The sequence below is a fragment of the Salvelinus namaycush genome, unplaced genomic scaffold (genome assembly GCF_016432855.1).
Source record: "Salvelinus namaycush isolate Seneca unplaced genomic scaffold, SaNama_1.0 Scaffold66, whole genome shotgun sequence".
Classification (NCBI taxonomy): domain Eukaryota; kingdom Metazoa; phylum Chordata; class Actinopteri; order Salmoniformes; family Salmonidae; genus Salvelinus; species Salvelinus namaycush.
In genome coordinates, this window is record NW_024061375.1 from 1,639 (window position 1) to 29,388 (window position 27,750).

Here is a 27,750-nt window from a genome sequence, read left to right on the forward strand (position 1 = left end):
CTCTATCAATGGAGCACCAACCTGTTGACAATAATAAGGGAACCTCATCCTCTATCAATGGAGCACCAACCTGTTGACATAATAAGGGATCCTCATCCTCTATCAATGGAGCACCAACCTGTTGACATAATAAGTGAACCTCATTCTCTATCAATGGAGCACCAACCTGTTAATAAAATAAGTAAACCTCATCCTCTATCAATGGAGCACCAACCTGTTGACATAATAAGGGAACCTCATTCTCTAAAAATGGAGCACCAACCTGTTGACATAATAAGGGAACCTCATCCTCTATCAATGGAGCACCAACCTGTTGACATAATAAGGGAACCTCATCCTCTATCAATGGAGCACCAACCTGTTGACATAATAAGGGAACCTCATCCTCTATCAATGGAGCACCAACCTGTTGACATAATAAGGGAACCTCATCCTCTATCAATGGAGCACCAACCTGTTGACATAATAAGGGAACCTCATCCTCTATCAATGGAGCACCAACCTGTTGACAAAGTCTCTGTCCACCTGAGCATTCTGTACGTAGATCTCGTTCAGGCAGATTTGAACTTAGCTGCTGACACTTCACCTGTTGCTTTGGGTCCCAGGCAGGCCTGGACCAGCTCCTCTGCAGAATTGCCCTACATCGAAAGGTCAGAGGTCAAAGAGTAGAGGTTAGAAATCAGCCAATCAGAATTGAGGGAAAGGTAGATAAAAGAAAATCTTAACACTCATTCTGACACACAACTTCCCTCTCTCTCTCTCTCTCTCTCTCACACACACACACATGCACACTCACACGCAGATGCACATGCACACACACACACACACACACACTTACCGTGGGGGTGAAGTCTCGTCGCTCTGACTCTGCGATGGCTCGGCACACCTCTGTGACCTTCTGTAGCACGGCTTTTTCTGTGATGCTGACGTGGGTGGAGGCTCCGTCCCCAATGGGAGAAAACGCCCAGGCTCCTCCTGATAGGACTAGGGCCAAGAAGGACATGCCTAGCACTGGTGACATCATCAGTCTGTGGGAGTGGGTGGTGGGTGGGGGGTGTGAGTGAGAGTGAGAGTGAGAGAGCAAGAGACAGAGAAAAAGAGAGAGAGTGAGACTGCCATCCTCATCATCATGAAGTGGGATTTCATTATCAACAACTGTAAGGAAATCCCTGACCCAGCCCCTGTTGTTAAATCTCTTGGCCACATCCCAATATATATCTACTATATTAAAGTTAGTAGACAGAAGCATCTTCACGAAACATGATTAAAATATAACAAGACATTGGCATACCTAATTAGAGACCGGTTTTTAGCCCCTGTCCTGGCACATAGTACATTCCCTGTTACCACACTTCAATCAGTGTAGATGAAGGGGAGGAAACAGGTTAAAGAAGCCTTGAGACAATTGAGACATGGATTGTGTATGTGTGCAAGACTAAGTGCCTTTGAACAGGGTATGGTAGTAGATGCCAGGTGCGCCGGCTTGTGTCAAGAACTGCAACGCTGCAGGATTTTTCACGCTCAACAGTTTCCGGTGTAAATCAAGAATGGTCCAACACCCAAAGGACACACCTTGACTTCTTAAGGCTGCTCTGAGGGCATCTCAGTATTCCTAATGTTTGGTTTTATCTGTGAATATCCTTTAGCTGAATAGCTATTTATTGATCACCTTTAGTTCCTCAAGGACTTGAACCCGATTGAACATCTCTGGAGAGACCTGACAGTTGCTGTTTAGTGACGCTCCCCATCCAACCTGACAGAGCTTGAGAGGATCTGCAGAGAAGAATGGGAGAAACTCCCCAAATACAGGTTTGCCCAGCTTGTAGTGTCATACCCAGGAAGACTCAAGGCTGTAATCGCTGCCAAAGGTGCTTCAACAAAGTACTGAGTAAAGTGTCTGAATACTTATGTAAATGTAATATTAAAGTTTTTTATTTTTAATAAAAGCTGTTTTTGCTTTGCCATTATGGGATATTGTTTATGGATTGATTGGGGGGGGGGACTATTTAATACATTTTAGAATAAGGCTGTAACGTAACATAATGTGGAAAAAAGTCAAGAGGTCTGAATACTTTTCGAATGCACTGTATGTATATATATATAGATACAGTACCAGTCAAAAGTTTGGAAACACCTACTAATTTATTATTTATTATTTATTTTTACTGTTTTCTACATTGTAGAATAATAGTGAAGACATCAAAACTATGAAATAACACATATGGAATCATGTAGTAACCAAAAAAGTGTTGAACAAATCATTTCATTTGTGAGATTCTTCAAAGTAGCCACCCTTTGCCTTGATGACAGCTCTGCACACTGTTACTCAGCTGTAAATCCATAGCAAGGTACATTTATGGTTTTAGTTTCACAGGAGGTCTGATGAGATTACTATTGATTTTAGAGAAACGGGATTACATTGATTATGAAGGGTATTTTTGTTGTTGTTGTCACGATGGTGACCAAACTAACTCTGGATGGTAACATCATTCTTCAACCAGGAAGTGGAGACCGATGACTAGGGAGTGGATGATTCCAACTTTATGGTGTAATATGGTTTCCTTTACTTCACAAGGCAGACGGTGACAGTATCAGAGGGTTCTGCCCCCTGAGTGAGGTGTATCTGTTATGTTGTCATGGTAACATAGTAGGACTCAAAGGGGATTTTATAAGGGATGGTGTTGGGCAGGTCACAGGGTCAGAGGTCACAGGGTCAGGGATAGCAGTTGATAACTGATAACAGTATATTCACTTGATACAGTGAAGCTACTAATAACCACCACTAGATGGAGTCAGAGAGGACATTTTTCCATTAGTTTCAGTGAAGCTACTGATAACCACCACTAGATGGAGTCAGAGAGGACATTTTTCCATTAGTTTCAGTGAAGCTACTGATAACCACCACTAGATGGAGTCAGAGAGGACATTTTTCCATTAGTTTCAGTGAAGCTACTGATAACCACCACTAGATGGAGTCAGAGAGGACATTTTTCTATTCAGTTGATACAGTGAAGCTACTGATAACCACCACTAGATGGAGTCAGAGAGGACATTTTTCCATTAGTTTCAGTGAAGCTACTGATAACCACCACTAGATGGAGTCAGAGAGGACCTTTTTCCATTAGTTTCAGTGAAGCTACTGATAACCACCACTAGATGGAGTCAGAGAGGACATTTTTCTATTCAGTTGATACAGTGAAGCTACTGATAACCACCACTAGATGGAGTCAGAGAGGACATTTTTCTGTATCATTATAATGGGCGTGGTGGTGCATGTTTTTGGTTGTTTTTTGGGGGGGATTTTCTGCTTCTTTCTAAACGACACATATAAATAATATGTTTAATTCATAACACATCCTTTTAATTTTAAACTCTTAAACTGTTGATGAACGTATTTCTTCCTGTGTATTGATTTTCAAATCTCCTGACCCTCATATTATCTGGTCTTGCATCGAATAAACATTTGTTCTGCCTATTTTCCATGCCTAGTACAACAACAGTGTGTGTACACATTACTGTTCCCATAATGTAAAGATGAGAACATTGAAAAGGGGACAACATTTAAGTTTAAAGCTAAATTCTGTGATTGGTACATCATCATGAGAATTACTTTAAATACGTTTTTTTTGTTTTTACAATGGCAGACTGCCCCTTTAATCTCATGAAACTGTCCCAGTATTTTGTTTCTGTACTGTAATGTGTCCTAGAGCAACAGGACTCAAGCCATATGACTGCAGTGCACTTTGGCATTCATATACAACATTGATTTTGACATTTGCAAAAACGCATGACGAGCATCATCTAACACAATTAAAATGAAATTATTCACACGGTCCTTATTTCTCCCTTCAAAAGACACGTGAAACCTGAAAACCCTCCTTCACACATGTACACGTTACACACCATCTGTCAGAATTAAAACATGTTCATTTTCCATCTTAAAATGCACAAACATTCATCCTTACCTTGTTTTTCACGCTTTTACTTCCTCTAAACCCCTTCAATCTCTACCCATCCCCACACACACAGACCACGCCCCCTCTTTCACACATACCACAGCCCCTCTTTCACACACCCACCCCTCACCCCTCTTTCACACACCCACCCCTCACCCCCATTTTCACACACCCACCCCCTCATTCTCTCATTGGTCTCTCTCCCTCCTTTCCTCTCTCCCCCTCCTTCCCTCTCTCGCTCCACCCCTTATGGTGACGAGCCCTGAAATAATGAGTGAGTGTCTGTGTGAAACGGGGTAAGAGAAAGAGACAGAGGTGTAGAAAGAGACAGAGGTGTAGAAAGAGACAGAGGAGTAGAAAGAGACAGAATAGAAAGAGACAGAGGAATAGAAAGAGACAGAGGTGTAGAAAGAGACAGAGGTGTAGAAAGAGACAGAGGAGTAGAAAGAGACAGAATAGAAAGAGACAGAGGTGTAGAAAGAGACAGAATAGAAAGAGACAGAATAGAAAGAGACAGGTGTAGAAAGAGACAGAATAGAAAGAGACAGAGGTGTAGAGAGACAGAGGAGTAGAAAAAGACAGAATAGAAAGAGACAGAGGTGTAGAAAGAGACAGAGGAGTAGAAAGAGACAGAGGTGTAGAAAGAGACAGAATAGAAAGAGACAGAGGTGTAGAAAGAGACAGAGGTGTAGAAAGAGACAGAGGAGTAGAAAGAGTCAGATGTGTAGAAAGAGACAGAGCAGGAACCATAGATGTCTGTGACAGAGCGAGCAGGATCATCATGCACTGAGGAGGGGGACGACTTTAATCAAACCACCTGAATACTGGAATGACTGAAAGAAGACAACATTCCTACAACTGAGAATACTACAGTTTGCTTGGTGAGTGTAACCAGAGCTAACTCATCATCAGTAGCTACAGGTACAGAGAGATAGTCTCAGAAGGTACAGTAGTTAGTATGACTACACTAGTTATTATTCCAGGTCTCAGTATCAACAGTAGTTAGTATGACTACACTAGTTATTATTCCAGGTCTCAGTATCAACAGTAGTTAGTATGACTACACTAGTTATTATTCCAGGTCTCAGTAGTAACAGTAGTTACTATGACTACACTAGTTATTATTCCAGGTCTCAGTAGTAACAGTAGTTAGTTGCCAGATAGCAGTATTATGACTAGCAGTGTTAAGGTGTTGTTTATAAGCAACCTTTAATCTGAACACTTTCATTCTACCTATTTAAAACAACATATAAACAAAGTGTAGATATAGAAAACACAAAGATGTAATATAAATCTGGTAGCATTTCCACCCTGGCCCGTTAGACACCCGGCTGCTCTTCTATAAACTGGTTGATACACTACTGATGACGGAATATAACCCTATTGTAATGAGAACCATGATGTTATGTAATAACTATTACATGATGCAATAATATCTGCCACTTAGCAGACGCTTTTATCCAAGGCGTACGTGTGGGTGGCCATGGGAATCCTGCCACAATCCTGCCATTGTAAGCTCACTACACCATGTGCAGTGCTGTATTCCGTCATCTGAAGTTCATTAGGGATGCCAGGCAGTGTACATTTTGCAGTAGCTTGGTGGTAGTTAAAATAGTCAATTAAAATCTAGTTAGTGTTTTCAGTAGTTAATTGCTTTATGGGTGAAGTAGGCAATAATTTCCTTTCAGACCTGGCAAATTCTCACTCGAATCATTGTTTTCAAGTTAAATAGGCTAAATTACACGTTCTGTTAACAGACGACCTCAAAGGGTTCTGTTCTTGCAATTTGAATAGTATGACATTTCAGATTTACATATGATAATCTTTCACTGAGTATTTTGGATGTAGTGAACTTCCTTTTCAGTGTAACTTCAGTTAAGGAAACTATACTGAACAAAAATGTAAACGCAACATGTAAAGTGTTGGTCCCATGTTTCATGAGCTGAATAAAAGATACCAGAATTTTTCCAAACGAACAAATAAGTTTACATCCCTGTTAGTGAGCATATCTCTTTTATCAAGATCATCCATCCACCTGACAGATGTAGCATATCAAGAAGCTGATTCAACAGCATAATCGTTACACAGGTGCAACTTGGGAGCATTGGTAGCCAGCAGCATCCCACCCTGCATCCCACTGCTGGCTTTCCTCTGAAGCTAAGCGGGGTTAGTCCTGGTCAGTCCCTGGATGGGAGACCAGATGCTGCTGGAAATGGTGTTGGTGGGCTGGTAGGTGCCACCCTTTCCTCTATTCTAAAATTAATATTCCAATGCCCTGGGACATTGCAAGGTGCTGTCTTTTGAATGGGACTTTAAACAGGTGTCCTGACTCTCTGTGGTCACTAAAGATACCATGGCACTTATTGTAAGAGTTGGGGTGTTAACCCTAGTGTCCTGGCTAAATTCCCAATGTGGCCCTCATACTGTCACCTTATCACCCCCAGCTTATGACTGGCTCATTCATCCCTCTCCCCTGTAACTATTCCCCAGGTTGTTGCTGTAAAGGAGAATGTATTCTCAGTCAACTTACCTGGTAAAATAAGGAATTTAAAAAAGTGGCTTATGGTAGAGAAATGAACATTCAATTCCCTGGCAACAATGTTGTTTTAGAGAATTTGGGAGTACGTCCAACCGACCTCACAACCGCAGACCAAGTGTAACCACGCAAGCCTAGAACCTCCACATCCGGCTTCGTCACCTGCTGGATCGTCTGAGACCAGCCACCCGGACAGCTGATGAAACTGAGAAGTATTTCTGTCTGTTATAAAGCCCTTTTGTGGGGAGAAACTCATTCTGGTCGGCTGGGTCTGGCTCCCCTGCCCAGTCATGAAATCTATAGATTAGGGCTTATGAATTTATTTCATTTGACTGATTTCCTTATATGAATTGCAACTCATTAAAATTGTTTCATGTTGCATTTATATTTTTGTTCAGTATACATTTTTCTTAAGGGTAGCTTTAGTGTAGCTTAACCTCTTCAAGTGTGAAGAAATTGGTAGCTTGGTAAACTATACTTTCAGAGTAGCTTCTCCAACAATGCTGCCAGGTTAGGAGAAGTGTGGATGATGGGATGTTACTCCCGAGTGGTGATGTCATGTTGTTCCAGAGTGGTGATCTCATGTTGTTCCCGAGTGGTAATGTCATCTTGTTCCAGAGTAGTGATGTGATGTTGTTCCACAGTGGGAATGTCATTTTGTTCCAGAGTGGTGATGTGATGTTGTTCCAGAGAGGTTATGTCATGTTGTTCCAGAGTGGTGATGTCATGTTGTTCCAGAGTGGTTATGTCATGTTGTTCCAGAGTGGTGATGTCATGTTGTTCCAGAGTGGTGATGTCATGTTGTTCCAGAGTGGTGATGGGATGTTGTTCCAGAGTGGTGATGTCATGTTGTTCCAGAGTGGTTATGTCATGTTGTTCCAGAGTAGTGATGTGATGTTGTTCTAGAGTGGTGATGGGATGTTGTTCTAGAGTGGTGATGGGATGTTGTTCCAGAGTGGTGATGGGATGTTGTTCCAGAGTGGTGATGGGATGTTGTTCCAGAGTGGTGATGTCATGTTGTTCCAGAGTGGTTATGTCATGTTGTTCCAGAGTAGTGATGTGATGTTGTTCTAGAGTGGTGATGGGATGTTGTTCCAGAGTGGTGATGGGATGTTGTTCCAGAGTGGTGATGTCATGTTGTTCCAGAGTAGTGATGTGATGTTGTTCTAGAGTGGTGATGGGATGTTGTTCTAGAGTGGTGATGGGATGTTGTTCCAGAGTGGTGATGGGATGTTGTTCCAGAGTGGTGATGGGATGTTGTTCCAGAGTGGTGATGTCATGTTGTTCCAGAGTGGTTATGTCATGTTGTTCCAGAGTAGTGATGTGATGTTGTTCTAGAGTGGTGATGGGATGTTGTTCCAGAGTGGTGATGGGATGTTGTTCTAGAGTGGTGATGTGATGTTTTTCCACAGTGGTGATGTCATGTTGTTCCAGAGTGGTTATGGGATGTTGTTCCAGAGTGGTGATGTCATGTTGTTCCAGAGTGGTGATGGGATGTTGTTCTAGAGTGGTGATGTGATGTTTTTCCACAGTGGTGATGTCATGTTGTTCCAGAGTGGTTATGGGATGTTGTTCCACAGTGGTGATGTCATGTTGTTCCAGAGTGGTGATGGGATGTTGTTCCAGAGTGGTGATGTCATGTTGTTCCAGAGTGGTTATGTCATGTTGTTCCAGAGTGGTGATGGGATGTTGTTCTAGAGAGGTGATGTGATGTTTTTCCACAGTGGTGATGTCATGTTGTTCCACAGTGGTGATGTCATGTTGTTCCAGAGTGGTGATGTCATGTTGTTCCAGAGTGGTTATGTCATGTTGTTCCACAGTGGTGATGTGATGTTTTTCCACAGTGGTGATGTCATGTTGTTCCAGAGTGGTTATGGGATGTTGTTCCAGAGTGGTGATGTCATGTTGTTCCAGAGTGGTGATGTCATGTTGTTCCAGAGTGGTGATGTCATGTTGTTCCAGAGTGGTGATGTCATGTTGTTCCAGAGTGGTGATGGGATGTTGTTCTAGAGTGGTGATGTGATGTTTTTCCACAGTGGTGATGTCATGTTGTTCCAGAGTGGTTATGGGATGTTGTTCCAGAGTGGTGATGTCATGTTGTTCCAGAGTGGTGATGGGATGTTGTTCTAGAGTGGTGATGTGATATTTTTCCACAGTGTTGATGTCATGTTGTTCCAGAGTGGTTATGGGATGTTGTTCCACAGTGGTGATGTCATGTTGTTCCAGAGTGGTGATGGGATGTTGTTCCAGAGTGGTGATGTCATGTTGTTCCAGAGTGGTTATGTCATGTTGTTCCAGAGTGGTGATGGGATGTTGTTCTAGAGAGGTGATGTGATGTTTTTCCACAGTGGTGATGTCATGTTGTTCCACAGTGGTGATGTCATGCTGTTCCAGAGTGGTGATGTCATGTTGTTCCAGAGGGGTGATGTCATGTTGTTCCAGAGTGGTGATGTGATGTTTTTCCAGAGTGGTGATGGGATGTTTTTCCAGAGTGGTGATGTCATGTTGTTCCACAGTGGTGATGTCATGTTGTTCCACAGTGGTGATGTCATGTTGTTCCAGAGTGGTGATGGGATGTTGTTCCACTGTGGTGATGTCATGTTGTTCCACAGTGGTGATGTAATGTTGTTCCAGAGTGGTGATGGGATGTTGTTCCACTGTGGTGATGTCATGTTGTTCCACAGTGGTGATGTAATGTTGTTCCAGAGTGGTGATGGGATGTTGTTCCACTGTGGTGATGTCATGTTGTTCCAGAGTGGTGATGTGATGTTGTTGTTGTTCCAGAGTGGTGATGTCATGTTGTTCCAGAGTGGTGATGTCATGTTGTTCCAGAGTGGTGATGTCATGTTGTTGTTGTTCCAGAGTGGTGATGTCATGTTGTTCCAGAGTGGTGATGTCATGTTGTTCCAGAGTGGTGATGTCATGTTGTTGTTGTTCCAGAGTGGTGATGTCATGTTGTTGTTGTTCCAGAGTGGTGATGTCATGTTGTTGTTGTTCCAGAGTGGTGATGTCATGTTGTTGTTGTTCCAGAGTGGTGATGTCATGTTGTTGTTGTTCCAGAGTGGTGATGTCATGTTGTTGTTGTTCCAGAGTGGTGATGTCATGTTGTTGTTGTTCCAGAGTGGTGATGTCATGTTGCTGCAGAGTAGGTGGATTTATTTAAGTCAACTAACCAGGATGTCTAGCTGTTCATGTACAGGCATGGCATGCTAACATGTATTTAGTCTGGGTACTTTACATCGCAATTTGACAGGATTGTGGGGGAGGTGTGTGAGAGAGATGAAAGACTTGTGTGACAGAATTAATGTTTATATGTTTTAATCTAAGTGAGATTTTTTTAAATATATACGCTGCCTTCAATGCTGATTGGCTGACATCTAACCTCTAACCTCGTGCGTACCTCCCATCCCATCCCCACCTCACCCCAAATGGACTTGCCATGGCACAGTTCTACTGTTGTTATCTTGATTTCATAGTCTGATTAAATCATTAAATGGTATCTTTAAACCACTGGCTTTCACCCCCCTGACTTTGGCTTTGGCATGCCTGTGTGTTTTTAACACTCCCTGTCTGTCGGAATTGCACAAGTGCTCAGTCATACCAAGACCTGGTCTGGTATGCAGCTAGGGGATATACTACAGCAACAAGTTCTGACATGTTGTTGCCACAGGAGGGAAAACCAAATGTTTTGACAGAGATCAGATCATCCACTGATATTCTACTCCTCATGAAGCGCTAGAGAAAACACGAGGAGGATATAGAGACAGGAAGTGGTGCTTCAACAGTAGTAAGAGGCTATATATAGTAGAGGGGTGGGATTCATATTCACACACTCCTCATGTTTTCTCTACTTCTACATCATCAGAGTTAACAGAGACCTAACAGCTGGGGAGAGTTAACAGCACATGTTTCATTTGCAGTGGGCATTACTGTCAGTCCTCAAAGATTAAATGACTCTACTGTTTGAGAATGTTTGACATTTTCATCACGTTTTCTCATCAAAGTAGATAAAAACCCCCACAGTCAGGATGATCTGATCTCTGTCAAAACAGACCTTTTTAAGGAGTTTTTGAAAAGATTTGTTTTTCCCCACTGTGACAACATGTCAAAACATGTCACACACTCCTTCCCTGCTTCCTCGGTAGCCAACAGTAAGACGTCACGACATAGAGAGAGATACAGAGTAATACAAATACTTGAATCACCTTTTACTGTCAAACTGATGTTCATTTCTTTGTCTGAGTAGATCTTTTTCCAGTTTGCATATTTCATGTTTCAGATTATTACATGATTTACATATTCAGGTTACTTGGTACAGTTGCAGACAGTTAGATGGGTCATGATTTACATATTCAGGTTACTTGGTACAGTTGCAGACAGTTAGATGGGTCATGATTTACATATTCAGGTACTTGGTACAGTTGCAGACAGTTAGATGGGTCATGATTTACATATTCAGGTTACTTGGTACAGTTGCAGACAGTTAGATGGGTCATGATTTACATATTCAGGTTACTTGGTACAGTTGCAGACAGTTAGATGGGTCATGATTTACATATTCAGGTTACTTGGTACAGTTGCAGACAGTTAGATGGGTCATGATTTACATATTCAGGTTACTTGGTACAGTTGCAGACAGTTAGATGGGTCATGATTTACATATTCAGGTTACTTGGTACAGTTGCAGACAGTTAGATGGGTCATGATTTACATATTCAGGTTACTTGGTACAGTTGCAGACAGTTAGATGGGTCATGATTTACATATTTAGGTTACTTGGTACAGTTGCAGACAGTTAGATGGGTCATGATTTACATATTCAGGTTACTTGGTACAGTTGCAGACAGTTAGATGGGTCATGATTTACATATTCAGGTTACTTGGTACAGTTGCAGACAGTTAGCTGGGTCATGATTTACATATTCAGGTTACTTGGTACAGTTGCAGACAGTTAGATGGGTCATGATTTACATATTCAGGTTACTTGGTACAGTTGCAGACAGTTAGATGGGTCATGATTTACATATTCAGGTTACTTGGTACAGTTGCAGACAGTTAGATGGGTCATGATTTACATATTCAGGTTACTTGGTACAGTTGCAGACAGTTAGATAGGTCATGATTTACATATTCAGGTTACTTGGTACAGTTGCAGACAGTTAGATGGGTCATGATTTACATATTCAGGTTACTTGGTACAGTTGCAGACAGTTAGATGGGTCATGATTTACATATTCAGGTTACTTGGTACAGTTGCAAACAGTTAGATGGGTCATGATTTACATATTCAGGTTACTTGGTACAGTTGCAGACAGTTAGATGGGTCATGATTTACATATTCAGGTTACTTGGTACAGTTGCAGACAGTTAGATGGGTCATGATTTACATATTCAGGTTACTTGGTACAGTTGCAGACAGTTAGATGGGTCATGATTTACATATTCAGGTTACTTGGTACAGTTGCAGACAGTTAGATGGGTCATGGACACTCAAGGTCATGGACATTTTTACATCGTACAAAGGCAGTGTTTCTCAATCCTGGTCCCGGGGACCAAAAGGGGTGCGCGCACCTCTGCCTCCGTCCCGCCACACACCCAACCTCAATGAAAGGCTTTAGGATTAGTAGAATAGAGAGTGTGAGATGTGTAAATATAATCAATTCGTCTCAAAGTTTATGAGACAAAATCAAATGTTTTCAAAGACAGAATAAAACAAATGTTTTGACAGAGATCAGATCATCCACTGACTGTGGGTTTGTTTTTACTTTGATGAGAAAACATGATGAACATTTCAAACATTCTCAAACAGTAGTCATTTCATCTTTGAGGACTGACAGTAAAACTGATATTTGAAAATAAAAGAAACCTTAACCTGACAACAAATGAGATATTGGCAAAACAAACTTGTGAACTTGCAAATGAAACATGTGCTGTTAACTCTCCTCAGCTGTTAGGTCTCTGTTAACTCTCCCCAGCTGTTAGGTCTCTGTTAACTCTCCCCAGCTGTTAGGTCTCTGTTAACTCTCCCCAGCTGTTAGGTCTCTGTCAACTCTCCCCAGCTGTTAGGTCTCTGTTAACTCTCCCAAGCTGTTAGGTCTCTGTTTACTCTCCCCAGCTGTTAGGTCTCTGTTAACTCTCCCCAGCTGTTAGGTCTCTGTTAACTCTCCCCAGCTGTTAGGTCTCTGTTAACTCTCCCCAGCTGTTAGGTCTCTGTTAACTCTCCCCAGCTGTTAGGTCTCTGTCAACTCTCCCCAGCTGTTAGGTCTCTGTTAACTCTCCCCAGCTGTTAGGTCTCTGTTAACTCTCCCCAGCTGTTAGGTCTCTGTTAACTCTCCCCAGCTGTTAGGTCTCTGTTAACTCTCCCCAGCTGTTAGGTCTCTGTTAACTCTCCCCAGCTGTTAGGTCTCTGTTAACTCTCCCCAGCTGTTAGGTCTCTGTTTACTCTCCCCAGCTGTTAGGTCTCTGTTAACTCTCCCCAGCTGTTAGGTCTCTGTTAACTCTCCCCAGCTGTTAGGTCTCTGTTAGGTCTCCCCAGCTGTTAGGTCTCTGTTAACTCTCCCCAGCTGTTAGGTCTCTGTTAACTCTCCCCAGCTGTTTGGTCTCTGTTTACTCTCCCCAGCTGTTAGGTTTCTGTTAACTCTCCCCAGCTGTTAGGTCCCCGTTAACTCTCCCCAGCTGTTAGGTCTCTGTTAACTCTCCCCAGCTGTTAGGTCTCTGTTAACTCTCCCCAGCTGTTAGGTCTCTGTTAACTCTCCCAAGCTGTTAGGTCTCTGTTTACTCTCCCCAGCTGTTAGGTCTCTGTTAACTCTCCCCAGCTGTTAGGTCTCTGTTAACTCTCCCCAGCTGTTAGGTCTCTGTTAACTCTCCCAAGCTGTTAGGTCTCTGTTTACTCTCCCCAGCTGTTAGGTCTCTGTTAACTCTCCCCAGCTGTTAGGTCTCTGTTAACTCTCCCCAGCTGTTAGGTCTCTGTTAACTCTCCCCAGCTGTTAGGTCTCTGTTAACTCTCCCAAGCTGTTAGGTCTCTGTTTACTCTCCCCAGCTGTTAGGTCTCTGTTAACTCTCCCCAGCTGTTTGGTCTCTGTTAACTCTCCCCAGCTGGTAGGTCTCTGTTAACTCTCCCCAGCTGTTAGGTCTCTGTTTACTCTCCCCAGCTGGTAGGTCTCTGTTAACTCTCCCCAGCTGTTAGGTCTCTGTTTACTCTCCCAAGCTGTTAGGTCTCTGTTAACTCTCCCCAGCTGTTAGGTCTCTGTTAACTCTCCCCAGCTGTTAGGTCTCTGTTTACTCTCCCCCGCTGTTAGGTCTCTGTTTACTCTCCCCAGCTGTTAGGTCTCTGTTAACTCTCCCAAGCTGTTAGGTCTCTGTTAACTCTCCCCAGCTGTTAGGTCTCTGTTAACTCTCCCCAGCTGTTAGGTCTCTGTTTACTCTCCCCAGCTGTTAGGTCTCTGTTTACTCTCCCCAGCTGTTAGGTCTCTGTTAACTCTCCCCAGCTGTTAGGTCTCTGTTTACTCTCCCCAGCTGTTAGGTCTCTGTTTACTCTCCCCAGCTGTTAGGTCTCTGTTAACTCTCCCCAGCTGTTAGGTCTCTGTTTACTCTGTCTTCTTCTCTGACTATCGGTCTGTCTCTGAGCGTGCGGACGTGCAGATGTGCATGACTGTGTCTGTCTCACTGACTCACTAAATTAAATCAACTCACTGGTGCAATTAGGCAACAATCTCTGTCTTCCAATGAATTAAAATGTTACATTCAATTCTGTTCAAAATCCGTCAAGACAGAAATTCCAATGATTCCAGCAGCAAATAATTTGTAAAAGTATGGATGTCACCAGTTCTGGTCAGTCAGTACACAGTTGTCCAAAATAAATAATCCACATGATGAAACCACAAATATATTGAGCCACCGTAGCAACAGCATAGCCAGAAATAGCCAGAAACAGCATAGCCAGAAGCACTTCCTCAAAATTAATCTAAGCTAAATCAAGAAATCTGGAATTAATTTGGATGTTTTTGCCGAAAAGGTCTTAGTTGCGCAATTTTACATCGAGGTAACACTTCATGTTCCCCCACTTCTACTAGGAGTAGTACTGCTGACCAATCACCAATGACTTCGGTTACCTAACCCTAATCCTAACGAAAAAAATGTAAGTGCACGAACAGCGGAAGACCAAAACTAACAAAAACGTCACAAAATGTTATCATAATACATGCCCAAACTGTTTCAAATGTAAAGCAGACGGTAAGCTTAAGAAACAGCCATCCAAACTTGCAGTAACAGTAACAGGTGTGAGCAATCAGTTGGCAAAGTCATTCCCATGAAGGACTACAATACTTGCCATTGTTTTCGAGTACAGTATTTTTCCCAGTAAGGTTTTGCAAGCAGGATAATAAGGGTTCCAAGGTTTCCAAAACACATGAACAGGAAAAGACTTGGTCCACCCCACATCAATGATGAGGATCTTAAAGTTGTTAATACTGTAGATGAATGTTATCACAGTTAATGTCGTGAGTCATGAGTACCCTATTTACAAGCCACAAGTGGATTATTTCATGTAATGGAAAAAATATAGGCCCAGTAGTGGCTTTCTGCCCACTACAGTACCTGTATGGTACCTGTCTGTCTGTCTGTACATGGAAAAGACTCATGGTTAATGTCACCAGATGCCACAATGACATTACATGTCACTCATCTAATTCTCCCTCCCACCTCTTTCTGTCACTCTCTCTCTCTCACTATTTCTCTCTTTCTGTCACCCTTTATCCTTATCTGTGTCTCTCTCTGTCTCTCTGTCTCTCTGTCTCTCTCTCTCTCTCTCTCTCTCTCTCTCTCTCTCTCTCTCTCTCTCTCTCTCTCTCTCTCTCTCTCTCTCTCTCTCTCTCTCTCTCTCTCTCTCTCTAGAGCCTTACTGTCTAGCTCCTCCTCCTCTCTGGTCTGCCCTTTCTACAACAGCATATATACCACCCATTCATCCCTCCCTCCCTCTTTCTTTCCCTCCAGAGCCAAGACTTCAAACTCTCCTCCACTTCCTCATCACTCTCCTCCAGGATGTTCAACTCCTCCTCCTCTGCGGTCTGTCCTCTCCTCCAGACCATGCTGAACCACTCTCTAAACAACAACACGGGGGTCAACCTGGTGGTGGTGTGTGTCCATGGCCTGGTCTCCTGTCTGGGTATCCTGGAGAACGCTCTGGTCCTCTGGGTGGTCGGCTTCCGCCTGCACCGCCGGTAGGTTGGCTGGTGGTGTGTGGTTGCTGTGTGTGTGTGGTGGGGGGTTTCTTTATGTGTGGGGGCTTGCTGTGTGTGTGTGGTGGGGGGTTTCTTTGTGTGTGTGGGGGCTTGCTGTGTGTGTGTGGTGGGGGGTTTCTTTGTGTGTGTGGGGGCTTGCTGTTTGTGTGTGGGGGGCTTGCTGTGTGTGTGTGGTGGGGGGTATCTTTGTGTGTGTGGGGGCTTGCTGTTTGTGTGTGGGGGGCTTGCTGTGTGTGTGTGGTGGGGGGTTTCTTTGTGTGTGTGGGGGCTTGCTGTTTGTGTGTGGGGGGCTTGCTGTGTGTGTGTGGTGGGGGGTTTCTTTGTGTGTGTGGGGGCTTGCTGTTTGTGTGTGGGGGGCTTGCTGTGTGTGTGTGGTGGGGGGTATCTTTGTGTGTGTGGGGGCTTGCTGTTTGTGTGTGGGGGGCTTGCTGTGTGTGTGTGGTGGGGGGTTTCTTTGTGTGTGTGGGGGCTTGCTGTTTGTGTGTGGGGGGCTTGCTGTGTGTGTGTGGTGGGGGGTTTCTTTGTGTGTGTGGGGGCTTGCTGTTTGTGTGTGGGGGGCTTGCTGTGTGTGTGTGGTGGGGGGTTTCTTTGTGTGTGTGGGGGCTTGCTGTTTGTGTGTGGGGGGGGGGTTTCTTTGTGTGTGTGGGGGCTTGCTGTTTGTGTGTGGGGGGCTTGCTGTGTGTGTGTGGTGGGGGGTTTCTTTGTGTGTGTGGGGGCTTGCTGTTTGTGTGTGGGGGGCTTGCTGTGTGTGTGTGGTGGGGGGTTTCTTTATGTGTGGGGGCTTGCTGTGTGTGTGGGAGGGGGGCTTGCTGTGTGTGTGTGGGGGGCTTGCTGTGTGTGTGTGGGGGGCTTGCTGTGTGTGTGGGGGGCTTGCTGTGTGTGTGTGGGGGGCTTGCTGTGTGTGTGGGGGGCTTGCTGTGTGTGTGTGGTGGGGGGTTTCTTTGTGTGTGTGGGGGCTTGCTGTTTGTGTGTGGGGGGCTTGCTGTGTGTGTGTGGTGGGGGGTTTCTTTGTGTGTGTGGGGGCTTGCTGTTTGTGTGTGGGGGGCTTGCTGTGTGTGTGTGGTGGGGGGTTTCTTTGTGTGTGTGGGGGCTTGCTGTTTGTGTGTGGGGGGCTTGCTGTGTGTGTGTGGTGGGGGGTTTCTTTGTGTGTGTGGGGGCTTGCTGTTTGTGTGTGGGGGGCTTGCTGTGTGTGTGTGGTGGGGGGTTTCTTTGTGTGTGTGGGGGCTTGCTGTTTGTGTGTGGGGGGCTTGCTGTGTGTGTGTGTGGGGGGTTTCTTTATGTGTGGGGGCTTGCTGTGTGTGTGGGGGGGGGCTTGCTGTGTGTGTGTGGGGGGCTTGCTGTGTGTGTGTGGGGGGCTTGCTGTGTGTGTGGGGGGGGGGCTTGCTGTGTGTGTGTGGTGGGGGCTTGCTGTGTGTGTGTGGGGGGCTTGCTGTGTGTGTGTGGGGGGCTTGCTGTGTGTGTGTGGGGGCTTGCTGTGTGTGTGTGGGGGGCTTGCTGTGTGTGTGTGTGTTGGGGGGTTTCTTTGTGTGTGTGGGGGGCTTGCTGTGTGTGTGTGGGGGGCTTGCTGTGTGTGTGTGGGGGGCTTGCTGTCTGTGTGTGGGGGGCTTGCTGTGTGTGTGTGGGGGGCTTGCTGTGTGTGTGTGGGGGGCTTGCTGTGTGTGTGTGCATGTGTGTTCACAGCAGGGTTTGGCTCAATTCTAAAGGAAGGCAGTCAGTTCAGGAAGTGATTTGAATAAACAATGCAGAAATGTAAATCCTTTTGAAAGAAATAGCTTCTGCTTTTCAGTTTATTGAGAAGTTACTGAAAATAAATGTCCTTATTTTATACTATTGAATTGTAATTTTAGTTGACTTCCTGAATTGGCTGCTTTCTACCCTGGTTCACAGGTAGTCTCAGTGTAGTGTTTTCTGCTTAGACAGTGTGTGTGGCGTCCGGAGGGACCAGAATAATGTTGGCAATAACGTGAATCCCCTTCTTTTTTCTTCACAGGACCGTGGCCTCTGTCTGGGTTCTCAACCTGGCCCTGTCAGACTTCCTGGCTACGCTGACTCTCCCTCTCTTTACACACTACCTGCACTCCTCTCACAGCTGGGAGCTGGGAGGTAGGCCCATAGACCATATATCAGTCACCATTGCCAACAACCAGTTTTCAGGGATATAACCTAGTTTCCTTTTCTGCTCAAATCCAGAGGTGGGAACTCTGCTCAGGCATTTTATTCTATAACCGCTGCGTTGGGTAGATGTGAATTCTACTTCTATGTGACGTCCTAATAATAGCGGGTCCCAGATAAAATGGCTGACAAATTCTGCCATTCTGATGACTAGGGGCTTTATGACATCAGCCTCTCCATTGTTGTGTCTATAGGTACGCCTACGTTGAAATACATGAACAGCAATACGTAGGAGCTAAACTAGTAAGCCACTGACAGTGTGCATTAAATATATATGTATACTGTATGTACAAGATATGTATGGCATGGGTATTGGTAATGGGACACTACATACACAAAAGTATGTGGACACCCTTTCAAATTAGTGGATTTGGCTATTTCAGCCACACAGGTTTATAAAATCAAGAACACAGCCATGCAATCTCCATAGACATTTGCATTAGAACGGCCTTACTGAAGAGCTCAACGTGGCAACGTCATAGGATGCCACCTTTCCAACAAGTCAGTGTCACATTTCTGCCCTGCTAGAGCTGCCCCGATCCACTCTAAGTGCAGTTATTGTGAAGTGGAAACGTCTAGGAGCAACAACGGCTCAGTCACAAAGTGGTAGGCCACACAAACTCACATAACGGGACTGCTGAGGCGCGAAGCGCATAAAAATTGCCTCTGGAAGCCACTTCAGCACAAGAACAGTTAGTCGGGAGCTTCATGAAATTCGTTTCCATGGCAAAGCAGCCGTACACAAGCCTAAGATCACCATGCGCAATGCCAAGCATCGGTTGGAGTGGTGTAATGCTCGCTGCCATTGGACTCTGAAGCAGTGGAAACGCTTTCTCTGGCCTTATGCATCACGATTCAACATCTGGCAGTCTGATGGACGAATCTGTGTTTGGCAGATGCAAGGAGAACACTACCTGCCCCAATGCATTGTGCAAACTGTACAGTTTGGTGGAGGAGGAATAATGGTCTGGGGCTGTTTTTCATGGTTCGGGCTAGGCCCCTTAGTTCCAGTGAAGGGAAATCTTAACGCTACAGCGTAAAATGACATTCTAGATAATTCTGTGCTTCCGACTTTGTGGCAAATGTTTGGGGAAGGCCCTTTGCTGTATCAGCATGACAATGCCCCCGTGCGAGCGGAGGATGTTATAGCAGCAAATAGGGAACCAACTCCATATTGATGCCCATGATTTTGGAATGAGATGCTTGATGAGCAGGTGTCCACATACCTTTGGTCATGTAGTGTATAGATAGATATGCAAAATAATAGTGTATGTGTCACATTTTTTATTTAACCTGTATTTAACTAGGCAAGTCAGTTAAGAACAAATTCTTATTTACAATGACGGCCTACACCAACCAAACCCTCCCCTAACCCGGACGACGCAGGGCCAATTGTGCGGCGCCCGATGGGACTCCTGATCACGGCCGGTTGTGATACATCCCGTGATCGAACCCGGGTCTGTAGTGACGCCTCTAGCACTGCGATGCAGTGCCTTAGACCGCTTCGCCACTCGGCCCCACATGAGATACGCCATTGTTGTTTACTATACAGCAGTATAGCAGTACTGTTTTCCCTTCAGGAACAATAAAGTTGATCCTATCCTCTAGGTCCGCTGTGCACCGCCCAGTCCTCAGTCTTCTTCCTCAACATGTTTGTGTCAGCCTTCCTCCTGGCGGCCATTTCTCTGGACCGCTGTCTCCTGGTGGCGCGGCCCGTCTGGAGCCAGAACCACCGCTCCATTAACGCCGCCTGGAAGGTTTTACTTTCTGTTTTGTTACGTCATAAGTTCTGTTACGTCATTAGTTCTGTTACGTCATTAGTTCTGTTACGTCATTAGTTCTGTTACGTCATTAGTTTTGTTACGTCATTAGTTCTGTTACGTCATTAGTTCTGTTACGTCATTAGTTCTGTTACGTCATTAGTTTTGTTACGTCATTAGTTTTGTTACGTCATTAGTTCTGTTACGTCATTAGTTCTGTTACGTCATTAGTTTTGTTACGTCATTAGTTCTGTTACGTCATTAGTTCTGTTACGTCATTAGTTGTGTTACGTCATTAGTTCTGTTACGACATTAGTTCTGTTACGTCATTAGTTGTGTTACGTCATTAGTTGTGTTACGTCATTAGTTGTGTTACGTCATTAGTTCTGTTACGACATTAGTTCTGTTACGACATTAGTTTTGTTACGTCATTAGTTTTGTTACGTCATTAGTTCTGTTACGTCATTAGTTGTGTTACGTCATTAGTTCTGTTACGACATTAGTTCTGTTACGACATTAGTTTTGTTACGTCATTAGTTTTGTTACGTCATTAGTTCTGTTACGTCATTAGTTGTGTTACGTCATTAGTTCTGTTACGACATTAGTTCTGTTACGTCATTAGTTTTGTTCCGTCATTAGTTCTGTTCCGTCATTAGTTCTGTTACGTCATTAGTTCTGTTACGTCATTAGTTCTGTTACGTCATTAGTTCTGTTACGTCATTAGTTGTGTTACGTCATTAGTTCTGTTACGACATTAGTTTTGTTACGTCATTAGTTCTGTTACGTCATTAGTTCTGTTACGTCATTAGTTCTGTTACGTCATTAGTTCTGTTACGTCATTAGTTTTGTTACGTCATTAGTTCTGTTACGTCATTAGTTTTGTTACGTCATTAGTTCTGTTACGTCATTAGTTCTGTTACGTCATTAGTTCTGTTACGTCATTAGTTTTGTTACGTCATTAGTTTTGTTACGTCATTAGTTCTGTTACGTCATTAGTTCTGTTACGTCATTAGTTTTGTTACGTCATTAGTTCTGTTACGTTATTAGTTCTGTTACATCATTAGTTCTGTTACATCATTCGTTTTGTTACGTCATTAGTTCTGTTTTCGTACGTTGATGATGTAATTATATAATGTATTATGATGACCTGTGAGCGTTTCCAGTGTCTCTGTGTTTAATCATCAATAGGGTGTTGCCCGTTGTTGTAATATTGTGGACACTTTAATAATAACTATGTCTAAGGGGCATAAAGCAGAAGACGTTCTGTTAGACATCCATGCACTGGACAATAAAGTCATCTTCTAATCTTCTTTCTCTTCTTCCAAGGTGTGTGCTTTGGGCTGGTTGTGGGCGGCGGCCAACACCTTCCCTTACTTCCTGTTCCGGGCGGTGACGGAGAAGACGGACGGAAGGAAGCTCTGCTACCACCATTTTGGATTGTACTCGTCGCCAGGGACGCTAGAGAGGGACTGTAGGGTACGGCAGGCGGCAACCGCCGTGTCCAAGACGTTCCTGGCGTTCCTACTCCCCCTAGTGGTGATTGCAGGGAGCTACGCTCTCTTTGGCATCAGTCTGAGCCAGAGGAGGAAGAGGAGGAGGAAGGACAGCAGTAGTAGACTCACCGGGGCTTTGATTGTTACCAATGTGGAACGCAGAGAGTCAAAACCCAACACAAACACAAACACCAAACGCTCCACCCCCAACCCAAAAGGCTCCACCCCTACCTCCACTTCCGAGCCCGGCCTATCCCGTGGCTTCACCAAAATGGTGACATCAGTCATCGCGACGTTCGCCCTCTGCTGGGCGCCCTATCACGTGTTCTGCCTCATCGAGGTTGCCGCCCAGTACTGGCCGACCAAGGTCGTGTTGGTGGAGGTGGGGTTGCCAATGGCGACGACCTTTGCCTTCCTGAACCCGGTGTTAAACCCGGTGCTGTACGCGTTCAGCTGTCCCAACTTCTGCGTCCGGATCAGACAGAGTCTGGGGGCGCTGATGGAAGGACTGGTGGAGGAGGGAGGGATGGGTGGAGCAGGAGGAGGGGGGCTGGGGCTGAGTATCAGGAAAGGGTGGAGGAAGGGAAGGGGGAGCCTGGGGGGGAACTCATCATCGTCTCCAAGCTGTCTGGGGACTCCAGGTTCTCCGTGTCTCCAGGTAGACCATCTGCCCTCGTCTGCCTCCATCAACCACAACTCCAAAGCCAGTTGTGGACACCTGGAGCAAGGAGAGGACACTCTGAACTGACTATATACTCTGAATGAGAAAACGTTATTGACATCAACTGAGACAATAAGAATCACCTCTGTTGTTCTGTTGGCCTCCAGGAGTCCTTCCTGTGCTGTATGTTACTACATCCTGTCCTAATGTTTAACTGGTCCTCAACAACTGTGAGTGTTTAACTAGTTGTTTCTGTTTAACTTGAATTCGATTTTTTTTGTGACCGTTTATAGAATATTAATATGATAACTAAATGATCTGGCACTTCACAAAGAGTTCATTCTCTGAAATCATTTTGGTGGATATTGTGTGTGTGTGCGTTCTTGAAAGCAGTTGTCTATCAATAAAGGAATCAATCAGAATGTGATAATCAATCCCTTTTAACATCAGCAGTTTCACTCTCCAGAGCGGTCTGTTTTCTGTATTTATATTGTGTATGATGCTGTTGACCATGTTGACTGCGTGTCTGTATTCTGTCTGTGCATTGTCTGTTGCTGGCAGCACCTGGCCACTAAGTCACATTCTGGGTTTGTGTTAATGTTCTTGGCAAATAAAGTGATTGTGATTGTATCACACCCAGAGAGCAGTAGATACATACAAGTAGGACCTGTCACATCCCAGACCTGTAGGCTAACAACACTCACTGATTGTGATTGTATCACACCCAGAGAGCAGTAGATACATACAAGTAGGACCTGTCACATCCCAGACCTGTAGGCTAACAACACTCACTGATTGTGATTGTATCACACCCAGAGAGCAGTAGATACATACAAGTAGGACCTGTCACATCCCAGACCTGTAGGCTAACAACACTCACTGATTGTGACTGTATCACACCCAGAGAGCAGTAGATACATACAAGCAGGACCTGTCACATCCCAGACCTGTAGGCTAACAACACTCTCAGTTCAAACAGATGAACCTTTCATCACATTTCAGCACCGTTGGTTTGGATCAATTAAATATATGATCCTCTTTAGCTCTTACCTGTTTCATCCTGCAATTGCTTTCTGCTTCACCTCTAGATAATGTAAAACATGTTTTGATAAGGTATTGAATTTGGCCTTTACTACTAAAGCCTATAGACACACATTAAATAATCCATTCATCTTGTCAAAACAGAAGGTTTTAATGTGTCTGTCCTATATCTAGGAGATGTAAGAAAGCTCAGGGAATACAGTACCAGCCAAATGTTTGGACACACCTACTCATTCCAGGGTTTTTCTTTATTTTTACTATTTTCTACATTGTAGAATAATAGTGAAGACATCAAAACTATGAAATAACATATATGGAATCATGTAGTAACCAAAAAAGTGTTACACAAATCAAAACATATTTTATATTTGAGATTCTTTAAAGTAGCCACCCTTTGCCTTGATGACAACTTTAGACACTTGGCAAAGAGTCTGGTTTTGGGGATGTCTTCTAGTCTGATTAACAGCGCTGTAGCTCTGCTATTTTCCACCTCAGATGTGAAGGCCGGTACAGGATTGAGACGTATTCCAAACCCCTGATATGTCTAGTTTAAACTGACAGATTTTGATGGGGATTGTTGCATTATGTTCAATAGATTCTTCATCAACACTATCGCTTCTCTCTCTCCGCCTCTCTCTTTCTGTCTCTCTCTGCCTCTCTCTCTCCGCCTCTCTGTCTCTCTCTGCCTCTCTCTCTCCGCCTCTCTGTCTCTCTCTGCTTCTCTCTCTCCGCCTCTCTGTCTCTCTCTGCCTCTCTCTCTCCGCCTCTCTGTCTCTCTCTGCCTCTCTCTCTCCGCCTCTCTGTCTCTCTCTGCCTCTCTCTCTCCGCCTCTCTGTCTCTCTCTGCTTCTCTCTCTCCGCCTCTCTGTCTCTCTCTGCCTCTCTCTCTCTGTCTTTCTCTGCCTCTCTCTCTCCGCCTCTCTCTCTCTCCGCCTCTCTGTCTCTCTCTGCCTCTCTCTCTCCGCCTCTCTCTCTCTGTCTCTCTCTGCCTCTCTCTCTCCGCCTCTCTGTCTCTCTCTGCCTCTCTCTCCGCCTCTCTGTCTTTCTCTGCTTCTCTCTCTCCGCCTCTCTGTCTCTCTCTGCCTCTCTCTCTCCGCCTCTCTCTCTCTGTCTCTCTCTGCCTCTCTCTCTCCGCCTCTGTCTCTCTCTGCTTCTCTGTCTCTCTTTGCCTCTGTCTCTTTGCCTCTCTCTCTCCGCCTCTCTCTCTCTGTCTCTCTGCCTCTCTCTCTCCGCCTCTCTGTCTCTCTCTACTTCTCTCTCTCTCTCTCTCTGTCTCTCTCTCCGCCTCTCTCTCTCTGCCTCTCTCTCTCCGCCTCTCTCTCTCTGCCTCTCTGTCTCTCTCTGCCTCTCTGTCTTTCTCTGCCTCTCTGTCTCTCTCCGCCTCTCTCTCTCCGCCTCTCTGTCTCTCTCTACCTCTCTCTCTCCGCCTCTCTCTCTCTCTACCTCTCTCTTGCGCCCCTCTCGTGCTCTCTTCCTTTCTCTTTCTCTATACAAGTAGTGCACCATTGAGGGAATAGGGCCATTTAGGACACAGGCAGACAGAGAGTGGAATCTCTAATCCCTGTGGAGGCAAGCCAGGTCAACACAACACAGAACCATGTTCACTCCACTCTGCTTTCACCCAGCATGGACAGATTATCCTCTCTCTCTCAATTCAATTCAATTTCAATTCTCTCTCTCTCTCACATGCCCTCTCTCTCTCTCCCTCTTTCCTTCCCTCCCTCCCTCCCTCTCCCTCTTTCTTTCTCTCTCTCCCCATCACCCCTTCTTTCTCTCTATTATCCACCACATGCACACAATGATCACTCGTTCAAGGAAAGAAGTAATTTCTAGTCGATATCATATTTCTGGGTTCCAGGAAAGAGCTAGGGATGACAGAGGAGTATGTTGTTATGAAGCCAGTCTCTCGTGACAGAGGGGAACATGCAGAGATTATTAAAACAACGGCAGTAAAACTCTTCCAGACCCTGGGGGTTGTCTGTTCCTAGGGGTGTGAGGTTGAGGGCAAGAGCTTACTCAAGGGTCTGTTACGAAACCACTCAGCCAGCCGACTGATGAACCCAGCCTTACTATGTATAGATCTTAGTATTGGACAAAGAATAAACACTTTCAATGGAGAATCTGCTTTGAACATGCTTTTTAGTCTAGGATTAGGTTTAAATCTGGGAGACCCTAGGTATCCTAGCCCTTTTTACATCGACAACCGCCGAAACATCTACTCTATAACAACAGTGCTGAATGTCACTCTGAACTACCCATTCTAACCATGGCAGAGACAGAGAGAGGGCGGACAAACTCTCCAACAGAAACTAACTTTCCAACAGAGATCAGGATGAAAAACTGAGCGTAAATATATATATTGATTGCAATTATTCCCGAATGAGTGAGCGTTCATGTGCAAAGGATTAGCATTTAAATTGTTATAATTATCAACTTTGTAGTGTCTCATCTCAGTCGACCCCCACTTCCCTTTTGTTCACCAAGCCGCGATGCCGGTTTAGCCCACTAGGGCACATTCCCCTATCATTTCCTTGTAAGCATATCTACTGTTTGATTGTGCATTCCTGTGATTATTTTGTTAGTAAATAAATTATTTAAGACAATGGTATTGATGACTCATAGTGAAGACTGGGTTCGTGCAGATAACCAACAATTTACGACGTTTGGAATGAGACTAACGTGAGGTAAAGAATAATTCATTAATGAGAAGACTAATTGATCAGATATTAAAATATCTGAAAGTTATATTAGGAAGATTATAACTTTGTAATCTGAATATTTTCCTTGGTGCCCCAACTTCCTAGTTAATTACATCTACCTGATTAGTTAATCACGTAATAATAATTACAGAGAATTGATTTGATAAACTACAAATAAGTCTTCAGTTTAATGATGCCAAAGACATGACAGAAGTTAACTAGTTATGAGCTCTAGTTAGTTAACTAGTTATGAGTTCTAGTTAGTTAACTCGTTATGAGCTCTAGTTAGTTAACTAGTTATGAGTTCTAGTTAGTTAACTAGCTATGAGTTCTAGTTAGTTAACTAGCTATGAGCGCTAGTTATTTAACTAGCTATGAGTTCTAGTTAGTTAACTAGCTATGAACTCTAGATATTTAACTAGCTATAAGCTCTTGTTAGTTAACTAGTTATGAGTTCTAGTTAGTTAACTAGCTACAAGTTCTGTTAGTTAACTAGCTATGAGCTATTGTTAGTTAACTACTTATGAGCTCTTGTTAGTTAACTAGCTATGGGCTCTTGTTAGTTAACTAGTTATGAGCTCTAGTTAGTTAACTAGTTATGAGCTCTAGTTAGTTAACTAGTTATGAACTCTTGTTAGTTAACTAGTTATGAGCTCTAGTTAGTTAACTAGCTATGAGATCTAGTTATTTAACTAGTTATGATCTCTTGTTAGTTAACTAGTTATGAGCTCTTGTTAGTTAACTAGCTATGATCTATTGTTAGTTAACTAGTTATGAGCTATTGTTAGTTAACTAGTTATGAGTTAGTGTTAGTTAACTAGTTATGAGCTCTTGTTAGTTAACTCGTTATGAGTTCTAGTTAGTTAACTAGTTATGAGCTCTAGTTAGTTTACTAGTTATGAGCTCTTGTTAGTTAACTAGTTATGCATTCTAGTTAGTTAACTAGTTATGAGCTCCTGTTAGTTAACTAGTTATGCGCTCTAGTTAGGTAACTAGTTATGAGCTCTTGTTAGTTAACTAGTTATGAGCTCTTGTTAGTTAACTAGTTATGAGCTCTTGTTAGTTAACTAGTTATGAGCTCTTGTTAGTTAACTAGTTATGAGCTCTTGTTAGTTAACTAGCTATGATCTCTTGTTAGTTAACTAGTTATGAGCTATTGTTAGTTAACTAGGTATGAGTTAGTGTTAGTTAACTAGTTATGAGCTCTTGCTAGTTAACTAGTTATGAGTTCTAGTTAGTTAACTAGATAGTAGTTATAGTCAGTTAACTAGTTATGGGCTCTTGTTAGTTAACTCGTTATGAGCTCTAGTTAGTTAACTAGTTATGAGCTCTTGTTAGTTAACTAGCTATGAGCTTTTGTTAGTTTACTAGTTATGATCTCTTGTTAGTTAACTAGTTATGCATTCTAGTTAGTTAACTAGTTATGAGCTCTTGTTAGTTAACTCGTTATTAGCTCTAGTTAGTTAACTAGTTATGAGCTCATGTTAGTTAACTAGTTATGAGCTCTTGTTAGTTAACTAGTTATGAGAATTTGTTAGGTAACTAGTTGTGAGCTCTAGTTAGTTAACTCGTTATGAGCTCTTGTTAGTTAACTAGTTATGAGCTCTTGTTAGTTAACTAGCTATGATCTCTTGTTAGTTAACTAGTTATGAGCTCTTGTTAGTTAACTAGTTATGAGCTCTTGTTAGTTAACTAGTTATGAGCTCTTGTTAGTTAACTCGGTCATCTCTTGTTAGTTAACTAGTTATGAGCTCTAGTTAGGTAACTAGTTGTGAGCTCTTGTTAGTTAACTAGTTATGAGCTCTTGTTAGTTAACTAGTTTTGAGCTCTAGTTAGGTAACTAGTTGTGAGCTCTTGTTAGTTAACTAGTTATGAGCTCTTGTTAGTTAACTAGTTATGAGCGCTTGTTAGTTAACTAGCTATGATCTCTTGTTAGTTAACTAGTTATGAGCTCTTGTTAGTTAAATAGTTATGAGCTCTTGTTAGTTAACTAGTTATGAGCTCTTGTTAGTTAACTCGTTATGATCTCTTGTTAGTTAACTAGTTATGAGCTCTAGTTAGGTAACTAGTTGTGAGCTCTTGTTAGTTAACTAGTTATGAGCTCTTGTTAGTTAACTAGTTATGAGCTCTTGTTAGTTAACTAGCTATGATCTCTTGTTAGTTAACTAGTTATGTGCTCTTGTTAGTTAACTAG

General features: G+C 43.6%; 1 protein-coding gene across 1 annotated transcript; it reads left to right on the plus strand.

Moving 5' to 3' along the window:
- The first annotated feature begins 15,531 nt into the window (after positions 1–15,531).
- Positions 15,532–21,904, plus strand: LOC120042347 (prostaglandin D2 receptor 2-like). Its single transcript, XM_038987158.1, has 4 exons — positions 15,532–15,710; positions 17,722–17,834; positions 19,512–19,660; positions 20,990–21,904. The coding sequence occupies exons 1-4, from the start codon at positions 15,532–15,534 to the stop codon at positions 21,902–21,904; spliced, it is 1,356 nt and encodes a 451-aa protein (XP_038843086.1).
- Positions 21,905–27,750: the final 5,846 nt, after the last annotated feature.